Source organism: Peromyscus maniculatus, chromosome 13, assembly GCF_049852395.1.
Source record: "Peromyscus maniculatus bairdii isolate BWxNUB_F1_BW_parent chromosome 13, HU_Pman_BW_mat_3.1, whole genome shotgun sequence".
Taxonomy (NCBI): Eukaryota; Metazoa; Chordata; class Mammalia; order Rodentia; family Cricetidae; genus Peromyscus; species Peromyscus maniculatus.
In genome coordinates this window covers 50,943,971-50,969,796 of record NC_134864.1, presented here as the reverse complement: position 1 = coordinate 50,969,796, position 25,826 = coordinate 50,943,971, and the positions used below count along the sequence as shown (strand labels likewise).

Genomic DNA, 25,826 nt, shown 5'->3' with positions numbered 1-25,826 from the left:
TTGGAGCCCGCGTCGAGCGACACGCGCTCCGCAGAGCTCCTCTCTTCTGTCCCCCGGCGGGCGTGGCCGGGGGGTCTGGCGGCTTCGGGACCCTCGCGGCGCGGCGGAACCCAAGCGGCGGGCAGCGCGCTCAGGCCGGCAACGGCCGGCCGCGGCCCGGAAGGAGCGCAGGCGGCTTCCACGGAGGTGAGTGCCCGTGGCTGGGCGGGCCGTGGGCAGCGCGCGGGGGCCCGGGAAACCCGCTCGCTGCCCGGGAGCAGCGTGGACGGCTTGGCGGGGCTCCCGCGCGCGGCGCGGCGCGGCGCGACGGAGCGGAGCGGCCCTTGGGCACGCAGCTTCGGGGCGGCTGCGGGGCACAGCGGAGGGAGGAGGTGGGCCTCGGGGGGCAGCAGGGGCGCGGGCGGCGGGCGGCGGGCGGCGGGCGGCGGGCGGCGGGCGGCGGGCGGCGGGCGGCGGGCTGCGGGAGGGCCGGGCCGCGAGGCAGTCGGGCGCCACCTGTCCACACACCCCCTTCCCCGCGTTGCCCGCGCGCTCGGTCCCCGGCCTTCCCCGGGGCGCGGAGTTTTGCAGGAGGCCGTCGATGCTGGGGCGTGTGAGTGTGTGTGCGCGTGTTAACGATCGCTTTGCTGCCGTCGTGCAACAGTTGTGTGGAGCTGGTCAAAGACGCCATCGTCTTTGCTAACTCCCAAGAAGGCCCTTTTCAGGTCCTGCGGTTTCTGACGACAGTTCTGGGTAGCTCGCGAAAGAAATGCAAAAGATGCGGGGGTCTCAAGGCACGGAGACGGTTTCGGTCCCCAAATGATAGTATTTTTTATGTGTATCTGTTTTTACTGCAGTTCTGCGCTCCCAGGGGCGGCGAGGGGCATGTAGAAAAAGCCCGTGGCAAATCTCACCCACTGGAGAGAGTCCATTAACAATTTCAGATTATCGGTCCCTTCTTTTTGAGAATGTATAAATTCATGTACTTGATTTATATGCGTGCTTAACGTACGCGGGGGTGTTCATTTTCTGTTCTTTTCACTTAATACATCGAGGACTTTTCTGTATGCTCTGAAACCAAAGCGTAAAAGGCTAGCAAGAAACTCGTTGAAAATTTGATTACGTATCACTGCAGTAGCCAGCCTATTGGCTGGAAGAAAGCTGAAATCAGGGTAGCAACCAGTTTCTATAAAATATTGTTTGCTCTGCCTAATAATTTGGGGCACTGTTCTTCACACTGCAGTTTTCTACAGGTTAGTCAATTGTCAAATTGATTTAATTATTCATGACTAACATTAAAAAAATGAATTAAGATAACATAGAAAGTTCCAGAATGTACAGTACTAGGGTATTGTTTTGTGAAACCTTAAAAAAAAAACTGCGTATGCGTGTGTGTGCGTGCATGTGTGTGTGTGTGTGTGTGCTTGCGCGCACCTCTGCGCGCGCGCGCGCGCGCACGCTCTCAAGCACTGGGTTGTAATATAAAAATGGTATTGCTTCTTATGGTCTCATGCTAAATAAACTTAAAGTCATTAAAGTACTTTAAACATTCAGAATGAGATAAACGATGGAATTAAACTAAATGTTAATTTTATCCTTCCTTCTTTTTGGAGTAGTAGCATTGTGTATTGCACCAAATTTGGTTGTTTATTATTTGTTTTCTTCTAATATTAAAACAATGATTTCTAAATTATTCTAAAATATTTCTAAAAAAAAAAATCAAGAAACGTTTTATGGAACCGAAGCCCCCTTTGCTCAGAGTCACCAGCCACCCCGGGTTTGGTGTGAGACCTGGAACAATATCTCTCCTCTTTCTAAATGTCGTCGGTTTGCCTCCTATCTTTGGATAAGATAATGCATATAAAGCTGTTGACAGCATGCCTGGCTCAGATTAAGTGCTCACGGTTAGCTATTATTATTTTATTAGGACCCAATGGAAGTGTCCAGGATGCTTGTCGCCATCGGGAAGCCAGCATAGCATGGATAATCCAAAAGGAAAAAAAAAAAGCAAAGGTGAAAATTAGCTGATAGTGTTATATGAAGGAAGTGACACTAAATTAAAATATGGTCTTTTTAAATATATGGCTTGGCCATTGTTAAGGTTATGATTGTTTCACATATTTCCTACTGCTAGACAGCTAATTTAGATTGTGGGGTTTGTTTGAAATTTAACTTTTTAATTTATTTTTTGTTTTTGAGACGGGGGTCTCCCTCTGTAGCCCTGGCGGCCCTTGAATTCACGATCCTCCCGTGCCAGTCTCCCAGATGCAGGGTTTTAGGTGTGCACCACCATAAACAGCTCAGACGGTTTTATTTAAAAATCAGATACCCTTCCATTGTCTTTTCTTATTTATTTATTTATTTATTTTTATTGCGTTGATGTCCTTTGTCAGGCAGTTGGGAAGTATTTCCCATGAGGATTCTGAATTTTGCTAGTTCTCGTCACAGGGACACAGCTGGAAGACAGGTATAGCGCCAGACAGTGTCACTGGGTTATCTCGTCGTCGCCCAGTACGCATCTGAGATGTGCGAGAGGTGGTTTTTTTTTTTTTTTTTTGTTTTTTTGTTTTTGTTTTTTTTTTTTTTTTATAAAAAAGAAGCAGCAGCAGCAGCAACAGCAGCATCCCATGCAATTCAGATATCTGTTCAGTGCCCTAGACTGGTTTATACAATTTTAGATGTTACAAAAACCAATGAATGAAGAGTGTAAACATTGTCATTAAAAATAGTATTAGAATTTTTATGAAAAATGGTCTGCTTTGGACTAAAAAAAAAGGCGTTTCTTTCAAAACTATAGCGGGGTGTGACATCTGTAAGAGGTTGGGAAAAATGGAAAACAATCAAATCTTGGATTTGAAAATGTATTTAGGCTCTTGTGTTACAGCAGTAAAAGGGAGGCTTACTGGGAGTGAATCACGTTGGTTTGTGAAAGAAATATGGCTTGAAGTACAGGTTAATTTCCCCCCCTCCCCTCAAAAAGACAAAAACCTCTCTAAACATCGAAGCAAAAAAGAAAAAGAAAACATCTAACCCGATTTTAAACAAATACATATATGTTTTAAATCAAAACACTAAGATTATGTATGTATGTGTTTTAAAAATTGTTGGCTCACCAACGACTGGTTTTTATCTTGTTGAGTGAGAGGTTTTTGTCTTGCACAAATAAAATGAGGGACTAAGCAGCAATCCAACATTGCATTTTGGAGTTCTACGTAATGGCGTGGAAAGGTGCTTATCCTTACGCGTTTAGAGGAAAGCGGAGGGTGACAGATTGGAGTGCCCCATATCAGTCCCTTTCTGTAAAAATGACAAATGGTAAGATAGGGTCGCAGCTTATATTTATATTTATTTACTTGTTTTTACCATTGTGCAACAGAAATGTCTTGTATTAAAAAGGATATTTTAAAGTGAAAAATAGCGTGTATTTTCTTGTTACACAATTTCTTTAAAACATTAATATACCTCTTGTAAAAAAAAAAATCCTACTCTAAATTTTCTTTTGGTTGGCTTTTGAATATGTCCACACTCACCCTACTTTTTCTGTTTTGCTGCCCCGTCAATTCTCAAATCAAACCTTTGTTTCACAGAACTTACTAATTCAGTCTCTCCAAATGCACTTGACGCCTCTTTGTTTTTATACCTATGTTCGTCCATTTGCTTCTTGGACTATTTTTTCCTAACCCTATTGTAAGTAAATTTTACTCATTCACAAAATTTGGTTAAAAACAATACCCGCCTTTATATCCTTAATCACTAGATTTCTCAGTTGATCTTGATAACTTGACCCATTATCACATTTTTATTATTGGCAGTAGTGGATCCAGTCCAAGCCTCTCGCATGCCAGGCAAGGGCTCCAGCACGCAGGCTTACTCTGCCTCATGCGTACTATTTTTACTTCGTCAGTTCTCAGATACCACTTCACACTTTTGCATTGGTTTGCCAGTTCCATCTTACACTCCTCGGTGGCAGGAGAGCTTGTGTTCATCCCCCAAAGCTCCCAGGACAGGGTTCTGTACCAGGCAGGTGCCTGACAACATATGCTTGCGTCGTAAGAAATGGTTTTTTATCGGTTCTTTTGAAACTAAATGTTGGAATTTTTCTTTACAAGTGGTCCTGGGTACAGGTTAACACTTGACCCATAATTACAAGGAATTTTAAAAACCTCGATCATTCTGCATAATTGTCTGCTGATACAGATGGATGATAAGAAGTGACAATTATTTTTTTTTTTTAATTAAAACTAGTATGGTAACTGAGAATTAGGTACCAGGACCAAACTTACGTTTCACGCGTGTGTGTTTTCCTTTCAAAATTTCACCAGAAGCCTACTTTGGTTTTGGGCAATTTTTGTTTCCCTTAACTTGCTGAAGGCACAGGTGTGCCTTCCCTTCTTTTACAGCTGTTGTTCCTGCAGCCCAGAGAGCCAAGTGCATGGGGGCTTGGTGGGTCCACAGTCTCTGCTCTGCCTTTTGGGGAGGTGTATGGTAGTATGTAAAGTGCTTTGTGTTCAGAATTTAATATTTTCTCCTGTTACTGAAAATAATTGTGTTACTTTTCAAATACCAGTCTGACTAGGGAGTGTTTGCTCAGTCAACTATAGATGTGAGACTTACTGTCTAAAGAGTTGTTTTATTTTAATTTACAGACGCTTGTCCAGATTGATGCAGCTGAAGACCTACCTGATCTTTTCTACTCAAGGTAATCCACTTGTTAATTTAAAAAAAAACAAGCAGTCAATCAACCTGGTTCTAGTAGAATTCAAATCTATATAAAAAGACCTATTGACCTATGCAAAGCAGTATAATTCTAGACCCTGGATAAATGATCCTTTTAATAATTAAACTTTTATTAGTTCATAAAAAATGTACTGATGTTCTTGGGTCAATTTAGAATCAGCTTGAATATTTTAATTGTGTAATATATGTGTGTTGTCTTCCTACTCCAAAGGGATTGGATCTGGTAAGTTGTAGGTGAGGTCCTGGAATGTTAAATTTAAAAAATGTCAGCACGTGCTTCTGATCTGTTGTAACTCACCGTGGCGTGAAAGGTGATGGAAACGGCAGCTGCGGGAGCCCTAGAGTTCAAGGCTGTAAGCTTTCATATTTGTGTATGTGACGTTACACTCCTTCTGCCTTCATTTAGTGAATGTTTTAATTAGATAGTAAGTGCTTAAAACATTTGTTATTTTATAATTTTCAAAGTTTAGTTTTATGTTCTAGGATTCACTTAGGATAAAAATTGTCTTATCTACAAATAAAACTATGAGCTTTGTCCTGTTCTCTGGTTTTTTCAGTTAATAAATGAGGTAAATTAATGGGGGGGGGAAAGATCCACTTTTAAAATTTCACATATATTATTTCAGATGTTGGTTTAATTGATTTATTTTCACTATAAGTGTGGGAAGTCAGAAAAGCAATGGTTCTCAGTACAGAGTGATAGGTAAGTGAATATCATGATGGGGTGTTGACTTGACAAAGCTTTTGCTCATTTTATTAGTTTTGAGGTAATTTAATTTTTCAACCATTGGTTTTAATAGTTACACCTTTTACATTGTGGAATAATCTTACTCAGAAGTACAGAGCCAGGCTTGGTGGCACAAGCCTGAAATCTCAGTGCTTGAGATGCTAAGGATTAGGAGTCAAAAGGCAGCCCGGGCAATACATCAAGACTGTTTCCACCTTCTCCCTCTAAATACAGCACATTGAATGATTCTGTTGTATATATCCCAACAGACAAGAATGTTTAAATAATTAGAATTAAACTTTTCACTTTTAACAAAACAGCAAGTCCACTGCGTTGAATTTATTAAAATAGCTGCAACGGTGCGTGTGCGTGTGCGTGTGTGTTGCCAACAAATTAATTGGCTATGTGTGGAGATATCTAGGGAATCAATCTCTCTTTTAGCAGAGTAAATGCACATTCATTTAGAAAAGTAAGAGAGAACGACAGACAGTGGTAAGGACTTCAAGAGAGGAACACCTTTTTATTTTATTTTTGCAAAGCAGCAGGGGTTTCTTTAGAGGCAAAGTACAAGCACAGAAGAGATACACTGTAGGGGAGCAGTGTAAGACTTACTCTGAAGCCCCCCTTTAAACAGCATGGCAAATCTTTAAAAATGCTGAATCCTAGGTGCTAACTCAATTCTACTGATTCAGAATTTGGGGAATGATTTTAGCATTCAGCTTGATTTTGAACTTTGGTATATTATGGAAGACTTAATAGTTTTAGGTACATAAAAACTAGTAAACCATTTATTGGTCAAGAAATCTCAAAAGGTACTACTAATAAAAATTCTCAATTGTTTGTGGTTTATACAGTTAGGAAAGTTTTGATTCAGAGACCACGTCAGTTGCTCTTTATATTTTTAGCAACTCTGATAAATTATAATAGAAGCTTTGAGCTGAGCATAAACTGCCACATGACATCTTTACTCTTATGATAGAGAATTAGATGCTCTCTATGATACCACAAGTTCAGATAACCTGGAGTTTTTGTTATAAGAACTCGGGAAAATAGTCTTTCAGAAGGGTTTAGTAAGTATATTATAGTAATATGGTTTTTAGAAATCTAGTGCTGTATTATTTCATGTGGAATAATTTTCTAGTAACTCAGAGCTATAGAAAATTGATAAGAACCTTCATTGTCTTCAGATAACTGCAGCAAAGTGCTCTTTCCAGTGATGCATATTGACTCAGTAGCTCATGTCTGCTTTGTATTTTTCTCCTCATCAATAGAAACAGGGCAGGTGGAAGTTAGGCATGATAGTGCATGCTTATTATTCCCGTGCTCACGAAGTCGAGGCAGGAGGATTGCGATTTCCAGGCTAGTCTTGGATTACATAGTGAATTCTAGGTCAGCTTAAGGTATATAGTGACATCCTGCCTCAAAAAACAAACAGGAATGATTTTGAGCTATTTTCCTAATAGTAATAAGGAATTATTGTTTATTATTATTATTATTATTATTTTTATTGCTTCTTTTTTCTTCCTTTGTAGTTTGACCATTTGAGCTCAGCCAGTAGCCTCCTGACTGACTAGTTAAGATGCAGAAAAGACAAGGGTACTGCAGCTATTGCCGTGTGCAGTATCCTAACCTGGAACAGGTGAGAGGTTCCCCACACGATCACACTCAGCACCTTAGATGGGAGTTTCTCTTTTCCATTTGAGTAGCTTGGCTCATTCATTCCCTGAATGGACTTTGTTGAGAATCTGCTGGTTCGCAGATACTGCTTAAGAGTATGAGACTATGATCACAAACAAAAACAAAAAAATTTTTTTCATAGAGTTTACAGTATAGTTTAGTAAGACAGAAAATAAGTAATCATATAATTTTAATACATAATATGTCAAATTATGATTAGTTTTATGAGGAAAAGAAGGTAAACGAGAGAGTGTTGGTTAAGTAGAATGGCCAGATAAGGCTTTTTTTTTTTAAAGTGACATTTGAATTGGCATTTGAAAGAAGTTCAGTGCCAGGTTTGCATATATATGGAGGAAGAGTTCAGGCAGAGGAAATACCCTGAAGGAGAAGAGTACTCTGACCGGAGTCAAGAGGCCAGTATGACTCCAGTGGAATTTGGACGATAGGTGCCAGGTACCAGGTGAAAAAGGGAGGGTAATAGAGTCTGTAAAACTCAGTAGGTTCCTGGGCACGGGGCTGCCTGCCCTTAATCCCAGCACAGAGCGGTAGAGGCAGGTGTACAGTGAGATCCTGTCTCAGGAAACGTACAACCATCCTTGTAGGTTAAGGTGAGAACATTGACTTTTATGCCACTGAGGTTGGTGGCCGTCATAGCACTATGAAAAGGGTAACTATTACCGAACTCATATTAAGGATCTTTCTGGATGCTGATGAGAACGGTTGGTATGGGGGTTCTTTCCTATTTATTTTGTTGCAGTGTAATTCTTTCATTATAAACTTCCCCCCTTTAAAGTGAAATTCAGTGACTTTTAGTGTATACACAAAGTGATATATTGTCTAATTTTCATCTTTAAAAGGAAACCACATACCCACCGAACTGTACCCTTGGATCTCTAACCTCTAGCAACCACTAATCTACTTTCTGTTTCAAAATATTTGACTATCCTGGATATTTCCTCAAAATGGAAGCATATGCTTGTGACTTTTGTGCCTGACTTTCCATTTAGCCTAATATATTCAAGGTTCATTCATATCATAGCATTATGATACCTCATTATGGCTGAATAATATTCCATTATAAAAGTAATATCACATTTTATTTATTCATTCAACAATTGATGGATGCTTAGGTTGTTTTTACTTTTTTTGGCTACCATGAATATTGTTGCTATGGATATTTGTGCATAATTTTTTTTGTGTGAACATACATTTTCAGTTCTCTTGGGTATATATGTAGGAGTGGAATTGTTGGGTCATATGATAACTTTTTTTTTTTTTTTGAGGAACTGCCTCACTGTTTTCCAAAGTGGCTCTAGTATTTTATGTTACCTCCAGCAATGCATGAGGGTTCCAGTTTCTCCTCATCCTTGCCAGCACCTTTCTCTCTCTCTTTTTTTTTTTAAATTATAGTCCTTTTGTAGATGTGAAGTGATATCTCATTGTGACTTTGATTTGCATTCACCAGTGTCATTAAGCATGTTTTCATGTGCTTATTGGCTGTTTGTGTACATGCTTTGGACAAATGCCTATTCAGAGCCTGTGTCCATGTTTTAGTCCGTTTTGTCTTTTTTATTTATAGCCAGCCTTTCTTCTGGCTAGCAGACCTTTGTGAAACAATGTGATTGTAATACTTTGTCCTACTTCTGTGGCTTGTCTTTCTACATTGTTGATGGTATGCTTTGATGCGAAAACATTTTAAATTTTGCTAGGTGTGGCAATGCTTGCCTGCATTCCCACAATTTAGGAGCTGAACGCAGGAACATTACAAGTTCCAGGCTGGTTTGGACTACATAGTGAGATCTGTTTCTCCCTCACGCCCCCAAACAATTTCAGTTTGTTTATGTTCTCTTTTCAACATGGAAGACAGTTCTTATGTGCAGCCCAGGCTGGTCTCAGGCTTGAGGAGTCTTCCTCTTTCACCTCCTCAGTGCTGACTGCAGCTCTGTACCACGGAGCCTTTCTTTGTGTTGTCTTTGATGAAAGATTGCCCAGCCCAACATCATGAAGATTTATGCCTGTATTTTCCTCTTAAGAGTTTCATAGTTGCTCTTATAATTAGGTCTTCTGTTCAATTTGAATTAATTTTTATATAGATGAGAGATGGAATCCAGTTTCATTCTTTGGCTTGTGATATCCAGTAATCATTAGACTCTCAGTTGGAAAGAGTAGTCTTTCCTATTCAGTTGTCACATCTGCTGAAAAATCAACTACTTAAAATTGTAAGAGTTTATTTCCTTGTTCTCAGTTCTGTTCTATTGGTCTACATGTGCATCGTAATGCTAGTACCATAGTCTTTTTAAAAACAACATTTTAAACTGGCATATAGTAATTGTATGTACTTATCAGATAATTGTGTGATATTTCAGCACATGTATACAATATGTAATGATCAGATCATGATAATTGGCCTGTCATCTCAGACATGTATTATTTCTTTGTACTAGGAACATTCTCTCTGCTCTTTTGAAATAGACAGTTAATGTATATCATTATATGGTAAAGTAAACCATAGTTACTATTCCTATTCTGTAGAACATTAGAAGTTATTCCACTTATTTACCTGTCCTTCATCCCCATTAACCCTCCTCTTCCCATCCTTCTGTCCTTGTCAAGCTTGGGTGACCACTCTATTCACTCATCCGTCTGTGGACACATGTAGTGATTCCTTTTTTGGCCATTGTGAATATTCTAGAGTAAACGGAAGAATGCAGATGTTGCCTTGGCATACAGATTTTATTTCCTTTACATATGCATCAGTAGTGGGATTTTCTATTATAAGAGGTTCTGTTTTTAGTTTTCCAAGGAACCTCTGTCCTGTTTTCTGTAATGGTTCTACATTTAACATTAGTCTTATAGTAGTGCTCCGCCTTTGCCACATCCCATTATAACTTGCCATTTTAAAAATCTTTTTCTTAGTAGCCCTTCTTACAGGATTGAGAAGATAGCTTATTGTCTTGATTTATATTTACTTGATGATTAATGATATCAAACTTTTTCATATATTGGTTCGCTGTTTGTATATTGTATATTATCTTTTAGATATGTCTATACAGGATATTTGCCCATTTTCAAAACAAATTATATTTTGCTGTTGAGTTGTTTGAGTCCCTTATATATTCTAGAATGAATCCTTTGGGTGGCTAGATAGGGTGGCTCATGCCTTCTCAGCAGTTAGGAAGTGTAGAAGCAAGAGTATCAGGAGATGAAGGCTAGCCTTAGCTACATAATGAGTTTGAGACAAGGCAGAGATACATGAGATCATATCTCAAAAAAACCACTGCCACCACCAAAAACCAATAGTAAAGTCTGGTGAAGTAGCTTGATGGAACACATGCCACACAAACTTCAGGACTGAGTTTGGATCTCTAGAACACTGTAGAGCAAGTCATGGTAGTGTGCTTCTGTACTTGGAGCGCTTCTGTGCCAAGATAGGAGGAGGCAAGGCAAAGAATGATGTGTGGCAGTGAACAAGTACTGGGCAGAGACCCTGTCTTAAAACAAAGTAGAAGGAGAGAGCTGGCACCTGAGGTTGTCCTCTGACTTCCATATGTGCACCATGGCATGTTCATGCCTCTTATGTTTTCTTCTAGTAGTTTCATAGTTGTGGGTCTTAACACTTTCGAGGAGTGTGTCTTAGTTATTGTTCCATTGCTGAGAAGACACACCATATCCAAAGCAGATCTTCATTTTATTATTTATTTACTTATTTATTCATTCATTCATTCATTCATTCATTTACTTTTGGTTTTTTGAGACAGGGTTTCTGTGTGTAGTTTTGGTGCCTGTCCTGGATCTCACTTTGTAGACCAGGCTGGCCTCGAACTCACAGAGATACGCCTGGCTCTGCCTCCCAAGTGCTGGGATTAAAGGCGAATGCCACCACTGTCCAGCCTGAAAGCAACTTTTTTTTTTTAAAAGATTTATTTATTATGTATACAATGTTCTGCCTGCATGTATGCCTGCAGGCCAGAAGAGGGCACCAGATCTCATTACAGATGGTCGTGAGCCACCATCTGCAGGTGCTGGCAATTGAACTCAGGACCTTTGGAAGAGCAGCCAGTGCTCTTAACCTCTGAGCCATCTCTTCAGCCCCCTCAAAGCAACTCTTATAAAAGAAATCATTTAATTAGGGGCTTGCTTACAGTTTTAGAGAGTTAGTCCACTATCATCATGGTGGGGGAGTTTGTTTGTTATGTGTATTCTCCTCAGTTTCACTCTTTTCTTTTTTTTTTTTTTTTAGAATTAAAGAATTAAAGATTTATTTATTTATTATGTATACAGTGTTCTGCCTGCATGTATGCCTGAAGGCCAGGAGAGGGCACCAGGTCTCGTTACAGATGGTTGTGAGCCACCATGTGGGTGCTGGGAATTGAACTCAGGACCTCTGGAAGAACAGCCAGTGCTGTTATCCTCTGAGCCACCTCTTCAGCCCAGTTTCACTCTTTTCATATTTTGTAACTTTCGTTGTAGAGATTACTTATGTCTTTGGTTACTTCATCCTTAGGTGGTATTATTATTATTATTACTACTATTGATAGCTTTCTTGGTAAACTTTTAGCAATATGTAGAATAGCTGCTTTTTGCATGTTTTTGTTGCTCCTGTGGAGGACCTGGGTTTGGTTCTCAGTACCTACATGGCTGTAACTTCACTTTCAGGGGGTCTGGCACTCTTGTCTGGTCTCCATGTGTACCAGGCATACATGTGGTGCACACACATACATGCAGGCAAAACACCTATACACCTATAAATAAATCTTTTTATTTTTTTAAAGATTGCCATCTACAAATGAATAATTTAACACATGTGCATGTAGGTAACTTTTAGTCTATTTCTGCTGTTTGCTATTTATTTCCTCTTACTGCTATGAGTTTGATATGTTCTTAATTCTTTGTTTGTTTTAGATTTATTTATTTTATATATATGTGAGTGCTTTATCTGCATATATGACTTTATGCCAGAAGAGAGCCTCAGATCCCATTAGAGATGGTTGTGGGCCTCCAAGTGCTTGCTGGGAATTGAACTCATGACCTCTGGAAGAGCAGCCCGTGCTCTTAACAGCTGAGCCAACTCTCCAGCCCGTGTTCTTGATTCTTTTAGGTTGTTGATTTGTGGTGGTATTTATTTATTCATTCATTCATTCATTCATTGATTTATTTATTTTACAGAAGAGTCCTAGACTCTTTTTTTTTTTTAAAGATTTATTTATTTATTATGTATACAGCATGTATGACTGCAGGTCAGAAGAGGGCACCAGATCTCATTACAGATGGTTGTGAGCCACCATGTGGTTGCTGGGAATTGAACTCAGGACCTCTGGAGGAGCAGTCAGTGCTCTTAACCTCTCAGCCATCTCTCCAGCCCTGTGGTGGCATTTATTTTAAACACACACATATATACTATATACTATATATAGTATGTATGTATATGTATATATATATATGTATGTATATATATATTATTTCCTTTTGTTGAGTTGAATTTTTTTGTCATTATGTCTTGTTTCTCCAGTTTTTGACTCCAAGTCTGTTGATACTGATACAAATGTGGGTACTCCTTCCTGGTTTTGCTTACATGGTCTGTCTTTTTTTTCTGTCCCTCACCTCTAGGAAGTATTGTCACTTTACTGATGAAATAAGTTTCTTAGAGCAACATAACATTGAGTCTTTTTTTAAAAATCCCTATTGAGGCAGTCTACATCCTTTCTTTTGAGAATGTGATGTTGTTCAAGCTTATTATTGACAAGTAATGATACACTCTTGTTATATTTTTAATGTTTTTTCCTAATTTTTGGTATATGTTTTGTTCCTTACTCATTTTTGTGGTTTGATGACCTTCTGTATGATTCTTCTCTTGTATATCTGAACAACTGTTGAGTTTTATATTTGCATATTTTATGATGGTAGTGGTCTTTACTTTTAGTGTAGAACTCTAACAGACATTTCTTTTAGGGATGGATGGACTGACGGTGGGGAATTACTGCAGTTTTTGTGTTTTGGAAAAACTATATTTCTCCTATATTTCTGAAGGATAGCTTTGCTGGGTATGATATTGGTTGGATTTTTTGTTTTCTTTTTTCCAGAACTTTGAATATTTTTCATCCTATAAGGTTTCTGCTGTCAAATTTTCTTAGTCTAGTGATAATTACCTTTTATATGATTTGATGCTTTTCTGTTGCTATCTTTAGAATTCTCTTATTTTTAGCAACTTGACAGTGATGACTGGGAGCAATTTGTCATCTTTCTGTACCATAACAAAATACTTGAGATAGTCGACTTATGTAGAGAAGTTTGGTTTGGGTTCTCAGTTTGGAGACCCTTGCGTCTGTAATTGATGGGTTCTATTGCTGGGGGCTTGTCGTGACACAACACAGCTTGGCATGGAGTGTAGTGACACAAGATGTTGAGTGGGAAAACCAGACACAACAATGGGACTCCTAAATGTTCGCTGGAGGCATTCTCTGAGTGACCTCAAACCTCCAGTCTAGACTAAAGACCAACCTTTCAATATATGAGCCTTTGAAAAGCATTCAAGATCTCATCTTGTAGTACATATGACCCTTTTGGGTCAAGTTTCAGAGGTCCTTTGATCAGCCACATCTTTTCTAAGATAGACAGTTTTAGTTTGTTAGGTTGAATAGGTTTTCTGTCTTTTTTAGAACACAGATAGACCACCATATCCCCATCTCATCGTCCCCACTAAACACCATAGGCTTTCTCTGTTCTTCAGTTTTTTTCCCCTAAGGTTGGGTTCTTCAGAAAGGCAGGCAGATTCTGATAGGGATTGTGTTGCATCTGCAGAGGAATTTGTGGAGTATCCATCTTGGCATTGAGTCTTCCAATTTGTGAGCAGGGAGTATGTATTTCCATTGTATACAGCTTCTTAAAAACCTTTCAACCTCGTCTTGGGCTTTTCATGGTACAGTTAAATTTATTCATTAATATTGCTGATGCTATTGTTTTGTTAAATATACTTTTGTTTATCTCTAGTGTATAGAACTATAATTACTTTTTAAAATATTGCTCTTACATCATGCAACTTTGTAGAACTTACTAGTTCTAATTTCTTTTGTGAGTCCTTAAGACTTTTTGTATGTAAGATTCTTCCATGTACAAAGTCATCACACTAGTTTTCTAGTCTGGATACCCTTTTTCTTTCCTTGAACCTCTCTAATTTAGTAAGTATCTAGTAGAAGTGGTGAGAATAGGGCTGGAGAGATAGCTCAAAGGTTAAGAGCACCGACTGCTCTTCCAGAGGTCCTGAGTTCAATTCCCAGCAACCACATGGTGGCTCACAACCATCTGTAATGAGATCTGGCGCCCTCCTCTGTATACATAATAAATAAATAAATCTTTAAAAAAAAAAAAAGAAGTGGTGAGAATAGATTATCTCTTGTCTCTCTTGATCTTAGGGAGAAAGCTTTCATCCTGTCAATATTAAATATGATACATAGTGTGGTTTTATATAGAAGACCTTGTTAGATTTAGGAAATGATCTTCTGTCTCAGTTTATTTCCTAGTTTATTGAGTGTTTCCTTATGAAAGAGTGCAGGATTTGTCACATGCATATTTGTTATATAAGTGTAGTAGCTCAGGCTGCCATTAAAAAACATGGTAGTACTAGCTGGCTTAAACAACTTGAATTTTTTTCTTAGTGTTCTAAAGGCTAGGAAGTCCAAGAGCAAGATACTAGCTGACTTATTTATGTACTTTCCTAGCTTGTACATGGCTGCCTTCTCAATGTGTCTTCCCTTGTGCAGGGAGGATAATCTCTCTTCCTCTTATAAGTTCAACAATCAATGCTGTATTAGAACTTCATCCTTTTGGTGTCATGTAATCCTAATTCCTTAAATTGTATCTAAATTTAGTCATATTAGGGGTTTTGGTTAGCTGTGGGTCAGTGTGTAGTACAGACTGATTTTTTTGGATGTTACCCTACTCTTAACATTCCTGGGATAGATCTTACTTGGTTATGGCATACAGTTAGTTCTCTTTTGATGTTGCTGGATTTTGTTTGTTAATATTTTTTTTGAGGATTTTTACATATATATTTGTAAGGAGTGTTGGTGTGTGAATTTCTTGTGGTGTCTTTTGTGTCATTTTGGTATTAGGGTAATAACAGTTTCATAGACTGAATTGAATAGTGCTCCCTTCCATTTTTGTTGAAAGAGTTTTACTGACTGTTGTATATATTTTGACACAAGTATTCGTGGTAGTAGTAGCTACTGTTTTCTGACCAGGGTTGTTCGTTTAGAAGTGTCTCAAGTTTTTCTTCTGGGTCTAAGCTATAACTTTGTACATGTGAAACAGTTTATAATGATGTTCTGGTTTTATAAATGCTGACTTGTTTTTATCTTAGATGATATCTAAGATAACTGTATAATATGTGGTGGCATTTGTCTTCTTTATCTAATAGAAATCAATTAATTTCATAGTAAAAAGTTTTTTTGTTGTGATTTTTTTTAACCCCTCTATTCTTTTAATTTTTTTTTTTAATGCTGGTCATAAACATGAGGCAGAAAATAAATGAAGTCTCTTTGTCTTTCTCTTATGAATGATAAATTGTTTCATTACATGACTGGACATGTTGAACCTTTGGCAGTTTTCAAACATTACTTCTTTAACTACAGGTTCTATTCAATAAAGATTTGATGCAATTTCTTTTTTTTTGCCTAACATTTAAAGTATTTTTTATTCATTTGGACACTCTTGCACTAAATTGGGATTTAAAAACATTCTGTTGATGACAGCCAGGATAATTTATATTAACTTTGAAAACTTGGGAAAAAAAATATATATGTGTGTGTGTATATATATATACATAAAATATATATATTATAAAATATATATATATTATATATATTATATACACACACACACACACATATATATATATTTCAAGGCTTTGGAAAACTACTAAGGCAGTGAAGAAATATGGGGCCAAGACCTAGTGGAGTATTTGATAGAAAAAAATGGGAGCCAAAAGAAAAAACAACCGCCAACTTAGAATTCTCTACTCAATAAGTATAACTTTTAAACATAAGGTAAAATAAAAATATTTTCAGGAAATAAAAATTAAGGGAATTTGTCACCAGCAGACCCTCACTAAAGGAAAAACTAAAAGGAGTTCTTCAGGCAGAAGGAAAATGATTCCAGATGGAAGCTCAGAGCTATCAGGAAGTAATGAAGAACAATGGACAGGTAAATATGTAGGCAATCAATAAATCATGTTTGTGGGATTAAGAGCGATGTAGGTTGGGAGGGTAGTAAGTGGAGTTAATTTCTAAGGACCTTACATGGTTTAAGGAGAGAATAAGGTAGTAATTGTAGACTTTGATAGTTTAGACTTGTCATTTGTCCCTACTGGTAGACTGTGAAGAGAGTCTATAACTACCGAGCTAACAAAATGGGGAAATTAGAATAATGAAGAAGAAGAAAGAAGAGAGAAAATACCCATAAGAATCATAAATACCAGACTGCCAAGTATACCTAAGTGAAAATAGACTTACTGCTTCAATTAAAAATCTATCCAGTGACTACAGTGTGTGCGCGTGTTTCCTTCTGTGGTAGAGCACTTGCCTGCTCTAGATGACGGCAGCTCAAAGGTAAAACTAGAGCTCTGTTTAATTCTTTATGGGAGGCCTTAGTCACAGAAGTAAGAAAGAAAAAGATAAAAATGACTAAAATGATCAAGATAATTGGGTAAGAAGATAAAAAGCAGTTAGTTGTCATAACATGATGGTGAACTAGAAAACAAAAAATAGATAAACTATTAGAATTGATGAGTTTAAAAGCTTGTTGGAGCTGGATGTGGTAGTGCATGCCTGTGGTCCTAACTTCTGGAGAGCCGAAATAGGAGGATCATTTGAATCTTTCTGTGCATTTGGCATCAGCCTGGGCACCATGGGGAGCCTTTGGCTAAAAACAAACCAAAAAACCAAGGTGGTTGGAACAACAGAAAAAGTATATTCATATGAATATGCAGATACTCTGCAGAAAATGAGATCTAAAGATATCATTTACAGTAACATTCATGAAAATAAAATTCTGAGGAATAATTATAATAAAATATGTATAAAATGTTTACATACAATCTGTAAACACTGAAGGCTGAGGATTTAGCTCAGTTGATAGCATGCCTGCTTTAGCATACTTTAGGCTAGGTTTAATCCCCAGCACTGGGCAGGAGAAGGACGTAATGTTTTCATGGATTGAAAGAGTTAATATTAAAAATGTCCAGTTTCCCCAAATTATTGTACTTATTCAATGAAATTACAGTGAAACTCACACAAATTAATGAAAATTAAGCCAATATAAATGTGGAAATGAAAAAGATGAGTACTAGATTTGAAGAAGATCTGAGTGAGATGGTGTATAGTAGCAGCGAACCATTCTTTTTCACCTTTACTCATTAGACAAGGCAGTCTTGGTGCAAAGGTAGAAAGAGCATAGAAACAGAGTCCAGAGATGGAGGAGTGTGTGGACTGGATTTGGGGCAAACGCGACACTGCAGAGCAGCCGGGAACAAGACTTGCTGCTAGTAGATGCTGATGAGTAACTAGTTGGGAAAAAAATGAAAGTGTTGTTGAATCATCTTGTGTGTAAAAATCATTCCAAAAGAATTATAGATGTGAATGTTGGAGGCAATATAATAAAGGAACTAATAACAGACTGGAGAAACACTTTATAATTTGTGAGGAAGAGCTTTCTGTTAACAAAATACATTAAAAGAAAATTAAGAAAGTGGCTGCAATAAAATTAAGATGGTGGTAGATGGTTAAAAAAGTGGGAAAACAAGACCAGCTACAGGAAGGCAGTAAGAAGACCAGCTACAGGAAGGAAGTGGGAAGACCAGACTAACTACAGAAAGGAAGTGAGAAGACCAGACCAGCTACAGAAAGGAAGTGAAAAGACCAGACCAGCTACAGGAAGGAAGTAAGAAGACCAGACCAACTACAGAAAGGAAGTGAGAAGACCAGCTACAGGAAGGAAGTGAGAAGACAAGACCAGCTACAGGAAGGAAGTGAGAAGACAAGACCAGCTACAGAAAGGAAGTGAGAAGACAAGACCAGCTACAGGAAGGAAGTGAGAAGACCAGCTACAGGAAGGAAGTGAGAAGACCAGACCAGCTACAGGAAGGAAGTGAGATGACCAGACCAGCTACAGAAAGGAAGTGAGAAGACTAGACCAACTATAGAAAGGAAGTGAGAAGACCAGACCAACTATAGAAAGGAAGTAAGACGATAAGACCAGCTACAGAAAGGAAGTGAGAAGACAAGACCAGCTACAGGAAGGAAGTGAGAAGACAAGACCAGCTACAGAAAGGAAGTGAGAAGACAAGACCAGCTACAGAAAGGAAGTGAGAAGACCAGCTACAGGAAGGAAGTGAGAAGACCAGCTACAGGAAGGAAGTGAGAAGACAAGACCAGCTACAGAAAGGAAGTGAGAAGACCAGCTACAGGAAGGAAGTGAAAAGACCAGACCAGCTACAGGAAGGAAGTGAGAAGACCAGACCAGCTACAGAAAGGAAGTGAGAAGACCAGACCAGCTACAGAAAGGAAGTGAGAAGACCAGACCAGCTACAGGAAGGAAGTGAGAAGACCAGACCAGCTACAGAAAGGAAGTGAGAAGACCAGACCAGCTACAGAAAGGAAGTGAGAAGACCAGACCAGCTACAGGAAGGAAGTGAGAAGACCAGACCAGCTACAGGAAGGAAGTGAGAAGACAAGACCAGCTACAGGAAGGAAGTGAGAAGACAAGACCAGCTACAGGAAGGAAGTGAGAAGACCAGACCAGCTACAGGAAGGAAGTGAGAAGACCAGACCAGCTACAGGAAGGAAGTGAGAAGACCAGACCAGCTACAGAAAGGAAGTGAGAAGACCAGACCAGCTACAGAAAGGAAATGAGAAGACCAGACCAGCTACAGGAAGGAAGTGAGAAGACAAGACCAGCTACAGAAAGGAAGTGAGAAGACCAGACCAGCTACAGAAAGGAAGTGAGAAGACCAGACCAGCTACAGGAAGGAAGTGAGAAGACCAGCTGCAGGAAGGAAGTGAGAAGACAAGACCAGCTACAGAAAGGAAGTGAGAAGACCAGACCAGCTACAGGAAGGAAGTGAGAAGACCAGACCAGCTACAGGAAGGAAGTGAGAAGACAAGACCAGCTACAGGAAGGAAGTGAGAAGACCAGACCAGCTACAGGAAGGAAGTGAGAAGACCAGACCAGCTACAGGAAGGAAGTGAGAAGACCAGACCAGCTACAGGAAGGAAGTGAGAAGACCAGACCAGCTACAGGAAGGAAGTGAGAAGACAAGACCAGCTACAGAAAGGAAGTGAGAAGACCAGACCAGCTACAGAAGGGAAGTGAGAAGACAAGACCAGCTACAGGAAGGAAGTGAGAGGACCAGACCAGCTACAGAAGGGAAGTGAGAAGACAAGACCAGCTACAGGAAGGAAGTGAGAGGACCAGACCAGCTACAGGAAGGAAGTGAGAAGAGAAGACCAACTATAGAAAGGAAGTGAGACAATAAGACCAGCTACAGAAAGGAAGATGATACTTGAAAGGAGATTGTGTCCAGAATAAATAAATTCTACAAGTTAATAAAGAAGACAATCTATTTGAAAAACAGGAAGAGGAGCTGGCATGGTAGCATTTGCTTGTAACCCAACATTCTAGAGACAAGGATACTGAATTCAAGGCTAACCTGAGCTACATAATGAAGACCCCACCTTGGGAAAAAAAAGGACATCAGGAAAAAATTTGAATGGAGCCATAATTAGACACAATCTGTACTGCCAGCAAAAATGAAAAGCTGTCAATCAGATTATGGATTAAGACCACAATATATGGCATTGAACACCTTCCACAATAGCTAAAATGTAAAAAAGAGAAGACTGAGTGTTGATGATGAAGGAGAGCAATGCAAAGATAAAGATATACTGTTGGTTGAGGCATAAGTTGTTCCAACTACTTTGGAAAACTAGATACTGAAGCTAAACATACATGCACTGTATGGCACAGAAATTCTACTCCTAGTAATCTATCCCCCAAAATACACGTGCCTTGTCACACAAGACAAATAACAAGGTTCATTGCAGCATTCTTTATAATATCCAAAATCTATCAAGAGCAGAATGCACAAAATAGGATACATTCATACAACAGAGTTCAGATGTGTACTTGAAGGTGAACAGAGTACAACTAATGTTGAATAATAATATAAATGCAGTGCTGAAGGAGAGGAACCCAGTACAAAAGAATACATTTTGTATGGTGTCATTTATATAAATTTCAGAACCTTTCAGAACTACAGTATCAGAAATCAGGGTTATAGTTACACTTGGCTAAGAGAGAAGGGCTGTTAGATTGGTATGGGGCAGTAAAGGGTTTTCTAGGTGCTATATTTGTGGATAGATGCTTATGGATGTGTTTGTTCTGTGATGGGGTAGTGTGCTACATACAAGTATTTTGTGTGTTTTATGTGATCTCTGCTGGAAAATTCTCGTGAGCCCACGTGGGGCATGTATAATGTGGCTCTTGTAGCTCACACAGGCGCACTTCTCCATTCACATTGCTCTTCTTTGTTGGCCTTAGCAGAGAGGGCAGGGTTAGATTTTAGTGGAATCTCTGTTCCCTTGTGCACTTGTCCTCTTTATTACCAGCAGCCTAGCTCTGGTGATGGGTCCTGGACAGTGGGGGAGTGTGTAGCGAGAGGATTTTGAGGCTGGCATACTTGATTTTCCTGGGGCTAAGGTAACATTGCAGGAGGAGTCTCACATCAGCATGATGGGGCATAATTTCAAGCGTTGTAACAGTGGTCAGGAACTAGCAACCTGTTTTTTGTTTTTTGTTTTTTGTTTTTTTTTAATAGTACCTTAACTATGATATATGAAAACATGGTTTTTCTTAGGTATTGTTAAAACATGTTATTGTATTATAAAGAACATATGTGATTAATATGCCATTTATACTAGCCATGTGACAGTGAAAAGCACATAAACTACAGTTTGACTCACATTCAGATCCTGGCTTTGTTGTTTGCTGGGTACAGAACCTAAGGCGGTTTGCTTTTATTTTTTTATTTTTTGTGCCCCACTCTCTTTGTGTCAAAAGAGGGCACTGTTCTTGCGGAGTGAAACGCAGTGAGCTTTTGAGAGGGATTGAATAGCCCTGTGTGTGGCATTTGGTCCGTTTCAGCCTGTGGTAGAGTCCTTCTTACTGTGTTGCTAATCCACTAATACTAGTATCTGTGCAAAGCTGAAGACTTTAATGTGCTTACACTAATATTCTGCCAAGGCAGGATTCTTCTTAATCACTGAAGGAAAAGAAATGAAGGGGTTTGAGTTATCTTTGTTCTTTTTTAATACCATAATCCAACCCTGTTCTCTCTTTTCACAGTTTTTTTTAATTGTAAAAATACTCATTGGAAAATATAAAAATTGTAAGAAAAATTAAAAATTATCCAAAAGTATATCACTTAAAAGTATGCTTTTAAGATTTTAGTTCGTTTTCTTCCATTTGCTTGTCTGAATATTTTTAAACTGTAGTTTGAGATAGAGCCACACGTATGATTTTCTTTTAATACTTAGCATTTCTTTATGTTATTATGGTTTCTTTATTATTTTAGGTAGCCGCATGGTATTACATCTTAATGTACACTGTCATTTAAGGATATTCTTACGCAGTTTCCTGTTGAATACTATATGGTGTGCTAAGGTTCTTTTTTGAGATCATCCTTAGGATGGATTTAGAGGAACGTGACAACTGTATTTAGGGAGACACACTGTTATGGTGTTAGGTACATGTATTAGAAGTGCTAGATGGAAAGAATGTCAGCTTCTGCAAGAAATGCATGCATGAGTCCGTATTGTGCTGCACGAGTAGCAGTTACTCATTTGCAATCCCCCGTTTGTCTTTGTAGCACTTGTTCAGTGCTCAGCATAGAAGCCTGACCAGACAGAGCCGTCGTCGGACAGCCACCAGTAACACTTTGATGGAACGCTTCCTGCAGGATGTACTTCGACACCACCCGTACAATTACCAAGACAACAACGGGTAAGGCAGTTCAGTGCAGTCTTGGGTTTGTGTCGGTGTCACAGTCCACCCACCCTGCCGTCTTGCTTTGTAGCCCAGACTAGCTCCATTCACACTGTTTTCAGGAGATGAGATTATATGAATGCCACCATACCTACCTTTTAAGGTCTGTAATTGAATTAAAAAAAAAATAGAAAGTACAGCCAGGCAGTGGTGGTGCAGATCTTTAATCCCAGCACTCAGGAAGAAGAAGCAGGTGGATTTCGGTCAGTTGAGGCCAGCCTGGTCTACAAAGCAATTTCCAGGACAGCCTGGGGTACATAGAGAAACCCTGTCTTGAAAGATCAAAAAAAAAAAAAAAAAAAAAAAGGTGCAAAATTTTTTGCTTTTATGGTACTAGGGATTTAACCTCAGGGCTCAAACATGCCAGGCAAACACTTTACTGTGGATGTATTCTCAGCTCTGTAGTGAACTGTCTTATTTAACCAATAAAAACAAATACTTGGAAATGAAAGTTATTGAATACAATTTTGTTTTCTTAAGAAATTTTTAAATTTTATTGTCTTTATTAAGAATTTTTTATTCATTTTACATACCAACCACCTATCCCCCTCTCATCCCTTTTCTCCCTTACCCCCCATCCCACCCCCATCCCCTCCTCTGAAAAAGTAAGGCCTCCCATGGGGAGTCAGCAAAGCCTGGTACATTCAGGTGAGGCAGGTCCAAGCCCCTCCTCCCTGCATCAAGGCTGTGCAAGGTGTCCCACCATAGGTAACGGGCTCCAGAAAGCCAGTTCATGCACTAGGGATAGATCCCGATCCCACTGCCGGGAGCCTTTCAAACAGACCCAGCTACACAACTGTCTCACTTAGTCCAGTCCCATGGAGGCTCCATAGCTGTTGGTCTAAAGTTCATGAGTTCCCACTAGCTTGGTTCATTTGTCTCTGTAGGTTTCCCCATCATGATCTTGATGCCCCTAGCTCATAGAATCCCTCTTCCCTCTCTTCAGCTGGACTCTTAGAGCTCAGCCTGATACTTGGCTATGGATCTCTGCATCCGCTTTCGTCAGTGACTGGGTGAAGGCTCTATGATGACAGTTAGGGTAGTCACCAATCTGATTCCCGAGGTAGGCCAGCTCAGGCACCCTCTCCACTATTGCTAGTTGTCTAAGCTGGGGTCATCCTTGTGGATTCCTAGGAACTTCCCTAGCACCAGGTTTCAACCTATCCCCGTAATGTCTCTATCAGGATATCCCTTTCATTGCTCTCCCACTCTGTCCCTGTTCCAGCTTGACCATCCCATTACCTTATGTTCTCATCCCCCATCCCTTGCCCTCCATTACTGCCCCCCCCCCAGTTTACTCATGGAGATCTCATCTATTTCCCCTTCCCAGGGTGATTCATGGGTCCCTCTTTGGGTCTTCCTTGTTAGCTAGCTTCTCTGGAGTTATGGGTTGTAGTCTGGTTAATTGGATACAATTTTGATTTAGGGCTAGGAGAAGAGTTAGTACTTACCTAGCCCTAAAGTGAAGTTTTATCTAGTAACTTCCATTTCCAATTGTTTATTTTACTTATGTCTTTAAAGATTTATTTGTAGGGGGTCTGGAGTGATGGCTTAGTGGTTAAGAGAACTTGCTCTTGCAGAGAACCTGGGTTCAGTTCCTAGCACCCACACATTGGCTCACAACCACCTGTAACTCTAGTTCCAGGGGATCTGACACCTTCTTTGGACCTCTGTAGTCATGTATGTGGTGCACATACATACAGGCAAAACATTCATAGACATATTGTAAGAATAAGTATTTTTAAATTTATTTTTAAACATCAACTTGTGTGTGTGCTTACATGTGCTAGCACGTGTGCGAGAGCATACGTGTGTGCATGTGCACCTGCATGCCGAGGTTAGTGTTTTCTGGGCTAGGCTAAAAAGTCATCAAGTCTCAGCAATCCCCCTGTTTCTACAGACCACCTCTGAGCTACTTTTATAGGCCTGTGTAGAAGCCTAGCTTGTTATATGGCTATTGGGATCCAAACTTTCGTCCTTATGACTATGTAGTAAGTCCTCTTGCCTGCCGACCCATTTCTCCACCTCAATTATTTGTATGATATTTCAGTGTAGGTCTGGGAGTGTTAGCTGAGTTGTACAGTGCCTGTCTAGTAGTAGTGAATCCCTGGCTTCGGTCCTCAGTCCTGGTAATAAAAACAATCCACTGCAGAAAATATGGCCATAACTATGCTTTTTTCCTAAGTAAATGTCTTCGGCTGATAAGTGATTATGTGTTCTTAAGGTGCTTTTTAGGTGTGTCATAAGATTAAATGTTGGATGGAGGTGGTGGAGCAAAATGCTTTGGAAGATTAGTAACATAAAAGTGAGGTCATAATAGGGTAAGATAGTAAAAGTGAAAATCTAAGTCAGTTCTATATAATGGAACTGAGTGCTGATTGAGTGGAGGATGTGTTAGGTTGAAAGGACTCTTTTTTTGTTTGTTTGTTTGTTTTTGAGACAAGGTTTCTCTGTGTAGTTTTGGAGCCTGTCCTGATCTCACTCTGTAGACCAGGCTGGCCTCGAACTTACAGAGATCCGCCTGACTCTGCCTCCCAAGTGTTGGGATTAAAGGTGTGCAACCACCACCACCCAGGGAATGGTCTCTTAATATATCAGGATCTTAATGTCTTTTCAAAAGATTTTTGATTACATTTTTATTATATTTATTTATTTGTTCATTTGTGTATATGTGGAAGTTAGAGGACAACTTGCAGGAGCTAGTTTTCTCTTTTAAGTACCATGTATGTTTTGGAAATCACACATAGGCTTGGTGACAAATATCTTTACCCTTGAAGCTGTCTTTCTGGCCTTTGATAGCTCCCCCCACCAATCAGCTTGTTTTGGTGGTTTTAATAAAAAGAAACATTTGATAACACTTAAAAGTTAATGGTTAATTTTCTGGGCTAAAAAAGCCTAGCAATCAGATTATGAAAAGTATACAAGATAAAGCAAAATGGGAACATATCTATCTATGAAGAATTAGTTGAGGTGCACACCAGTAGTAGAAAAAGAAACTTATGTTTTGCAAGATACTAACCTAGAATGATGAAATGATGAAAATGTTTTAATAGGGAAACGTTTTTTCAAATGTTGTTTCTTATAAGAGATTAGATTAACCATGGGATCGTACATAAGACTTTCTGACTTAGAAACCTTATAAGCATTTCTTCAACAAATATGTTTGTACAACTGTCCAAGATACTTTTTTTCTTCTGTGATAAGACTCCTTGGCCAAGGCAACTTAAAAAAGAAAGCATTTAACCTGGGACTCTTGGTTCCTGAGGGTTAGAGTCCAGACTATCATAGCATCATGGCAGGGAACATGATAACAAGCAGGCATGGTGCTGGAGCAGTAACTGAGAGCTTAAATCTGATCCACAATCCACAAGCAAGAGACACAGAGAGAGAGAGGGAGGGAGGGAGGGAGGGAGGGAGGGAGGGAGGGAGGGAGGGAGGGAGAGAGGGAGAGAGAGAGAGAGGGAGAGAGAGAGAGAGAGAGAGAGAGAGAGAGAGAGAGAGGGAACGTGTGAGCGCTAACTGGGAACAGTGTGGGCTTTTGAAGCCTCAAAGCCCACCCCCTGTGACATACTTCCTCCAACAAGGCCACACCTCTTAATCCTTCCCAAATACT

General features: G+C 39.4%; 1 protein-coding gene across 5 annotated transcripts in view; it reads left to right on the top strand.

The window, feature by feature from the left end:
- The first annotated feature begins 48 nt into the window (after nt 1–48).
- Nucleotides 49–25,826, top strand: part of Zdbf2 (zinc finger DBF-type containing 2) — a 47,424-nt gene continuing 21,646 nt past the window's right edge. The window contains exons 1-4 of one of the 5 annotated variants that reach the window (XM_076550259.1): nt 49–186; nt 4,626–4,678; nt 6,976–7,082; nt 22,038–22,171. In XM_076550259.1, coding sequence (XP_076406374.1) covers nt 7,023–7,082; nt 22,038–22,171 — 194 coding nt within the window. In that variant the 5' untranslated portion in view covers nt 49–186; nt 4,626–4,678; nt 6,976–7,022. Of the gene's footprint in view, nt 187–1,927; nt 1,993–4,625; nt 4,679–6,975; nt 7,083–16,212; nt 16,319–22,037; nt 22,172–25,826 lie in introns of those variants that run through there. The other 4 variants (XM_076550263.1, XM_076550264.1, XM_076550260.1 and 1 more) reach the window with 4 other exon arrangements.